The sequence below is a fragment of the Cydia amplana genome, chromosome 16 (assembly GCF_948474715.1).
Source record: "Cydia amplana chromosome 16, ilCydAmpl1.1, whole genome shotgun sequence".
Taxonomy (NCBI): Eukaryota; Metazoa; Arthropoda; class Insecta; order Lepidoptera; family Tortricidae; genus Cydia; species Cydia amplana.
The window spans coordinates 10,660,948-10,663,446 of NC_086084.1; the positions used below are offsets into that span (position 1 = coordinate 10,660,948).

The following is a 2,499-nucleotide window of genomic DNA, read 5'->3' on the forward strand; positions in this document are numbered from 1 at the left end:
CACATAAAAGTTAATTGCCAATTACTTTAACGAAGGAAAGTTTTAGATCATTTGGATTGTGTGAGTATTTATCGAAATTTGCCATAGGAGAAGCAACTGTGCAAAATGGGACCACTTAGGAATTGTGTTAAAATTTTGGTGGTCGTGGTAAGTGTCTAGTGTCTGAAGGTTTCACAATGTTATGGTAAAGTACGACCGTTTAATTATTAATATTGTTTTAGATTACGGCCGTTTCTGCCGGAATATCTCCTGTACACGATCTTAAAGCCAAATTAAATTCAAAAGTTGCTGAAGAGTCTTACCTGCTTAACTCCCCTCACAAAGCTCTAAAGCACCTGGACAATTCTATATTAAAAGCAACAAAAAATGTAACTCAAAATCCTCAAATGGAAGAAAAACTGTATCAGATTTCCAAAGATCTCGTCTCAGCTATTTTGTCAAAATTAGAAATTCAAGATAAGATAACGAGAGTTACGAGAGAGGCTCTTGAAGCACCAGGAAAAAATAAGGGTATCACAGCCATTGAAACACGAAGGATATTGGATTATATATCACGAACCTTATCAGGAAATATACTTAGTGTCACGAGAGCTTCAACGGAGCCGGAACTACATCGATTAGTTTATGGTTTGGCTCAAATTGCGGCAGAAGTTTCTATAGTATCAGCATTAAAAGATATAACCTACGCAAGCGCTTTATCGAAGAAGCAGTCTGTAGATTTATCATTGCGTAAAAAGAGAGAAATCATATCTGGAGCAGGAAATAAAATAGCTCTAACAGTTCCAGTAACTAATTCTGTTCCGACGATTTATGATGCTATAATGAATAAATCTACTAACGTGGTCACACCATCTGCACCACTTATGCATGGCAATATGACAATACCCTTATCACCATTTTCCGTTTTACCTCGTGGAAATTCGTTACATATATTGAATTCTAAACCTACTTTAGCTACTGGTGTTAGAGGATTTTTAAATCAAACAGCATTGGATATTGAAAACAATGAACGGAATGGCAATAAAACAGTAGAACCAATACTAATAGAAAATTCCGTTAATGGGACTCACGAATTGGTTATAGATGCACCGAATTACGACAGTCAAGACATTCTAGTAGATGACTGGTTGGACCCAAGAGACAATATTTACAAACCTGCACTAAACGCAGATGTTGTGGCAGAAATTAATTTAGATCAGCCTGAGTATGAGGAAGAAACAAAAAATGAAAAGAAGGCTAAACAGAAGATGGAAAAACTGGAAGCAAAGGCCAAGAAAGCAATTCTGTATGCAGGTGATGTAGCGTATTTGACAGCAGCTAGCGTTGTGGCTATGCGTCGGGCGTTGACTGCGTCCATCGAGGTGCAAATGTCTGTAAGGTACGCTAAAAATGGTATGGCGAACCATCAAGAGCTAATGATGAATCTGGCGAAAACCGCGGCGCAGCAAGCTGGTAAGGAAGCTAAGAGTGCTAGTTCAAAATCGCTTGCATGTGAGAGAGTTATCAAGCTTGCATTGAAATATACTGCTCAGTCGCACGGGGCTAAGTTGAACCATGTTGCAAATCGGATAATAATGGATTCCCTATCATTAGCTACGCTAGCAAAGTCGATGGCGTACGTGTCGTCAGACATCGCTATCAATTCCTTGTATCAAGCGACTGATGTAAAACCCCCATCGTGAAATCTATACGTGAATGTTTCCCAATAAATGTTTACTTAATAGTGTCGTTATACTTCCTTTGCAATTTCTTGAGCCAATAATAGGGCCCCACAAAATTTATTCTAGCCTGAATTGCTAAAAGCTAGCGCTCTTCAACTTTTTTTATTAAAATTCATAATATTACAGTAGCCAGCCACGTCATTCTGGGGATTCAAAAAGACTACAGAAATTGAAATTATATTGTCGGCCGCGGCTAGGCCGAGCCGACATTTCTTACTTTACTGCCTTTATGTATGACTACGAGTATTACTCGATTCCTTTGTGTTTGTTTTAGTAGGTATGTAGGTACAGTCACCTGCAATAATATGTTACACAACGATGGCCGCAAAAATATCTGACACGATTTTATTTGTAGAGCCATAGCCATAAGAGCATGTCACATATTTTTGCGGCCTTCGAAGAGTAACATATTATTGCAGGTACCTAAGTAAATTATGATACTTTAGTATCTAAAACAATCACTTTTAGACTGACTGATCAGTTTCTTTTTCAGTATGACTAAGTGGTAGCATCCAGTAATGTTAGGATATTCACAGGTTTAAGAATCAGTTCAAAACGTATTAAAGTTGATCACATTTAATGTTTTTTCATATTTTGATTATTTATAGGTACATTATACGAGGTAATTGGAAATCACGTCGTTTTCACGGCTAGGGCGCGCTGTACCTTTTACCAGTAGTAATAACTGTAGTATGATCTGAAAACAAATAGATTTTATTGAATACACATACCTATTGGTAATTTAAACACAGAAATGAGAAGGAGTCTTCATTGCCGG

General features: G+C 37.5%; 1 protein-coding gene across 1 annotated transcript; it reads left to right on the plus strand.

The window, feature by feature from the left end:
• On the plus strand, positions 1-1,725 carry LOC134654943 (uncharacterized). Its single transcript, XM_063510365.1, has 2 exons — positions 1-147; positions 222-1,725. The coding sequence occupies exons 1-2, from the start codon at positions 106-108 to the stop codon at positions 1,680-1,682; spliced, it is 1,503 nt and encodes a 500-aa protein (XP_063366435.1). The 5' UTR covers positions 1-105; the 3' UTR covers positions 1,683-1,725.
• Positions 1,726-2,499: the final 774 nt, after the last annotated feature.

Excerpts from the sequence above, each read along its gene's own strand:
- LOC134654943 (XM_063510365.1), top strand. The coding sequence starts at position 106 with ATGGGACCACTTAGGAATTGTGTTAAAATTTTGGTGGTCGTG. Across the intron at positions 148-221 it reads TTAAAATTTTGGTGGTCGTG|ATTACGGCCGTTTCTGCCGG; the intron begins GTAAGTGTCTAG and ends ATATTGTTTTAG.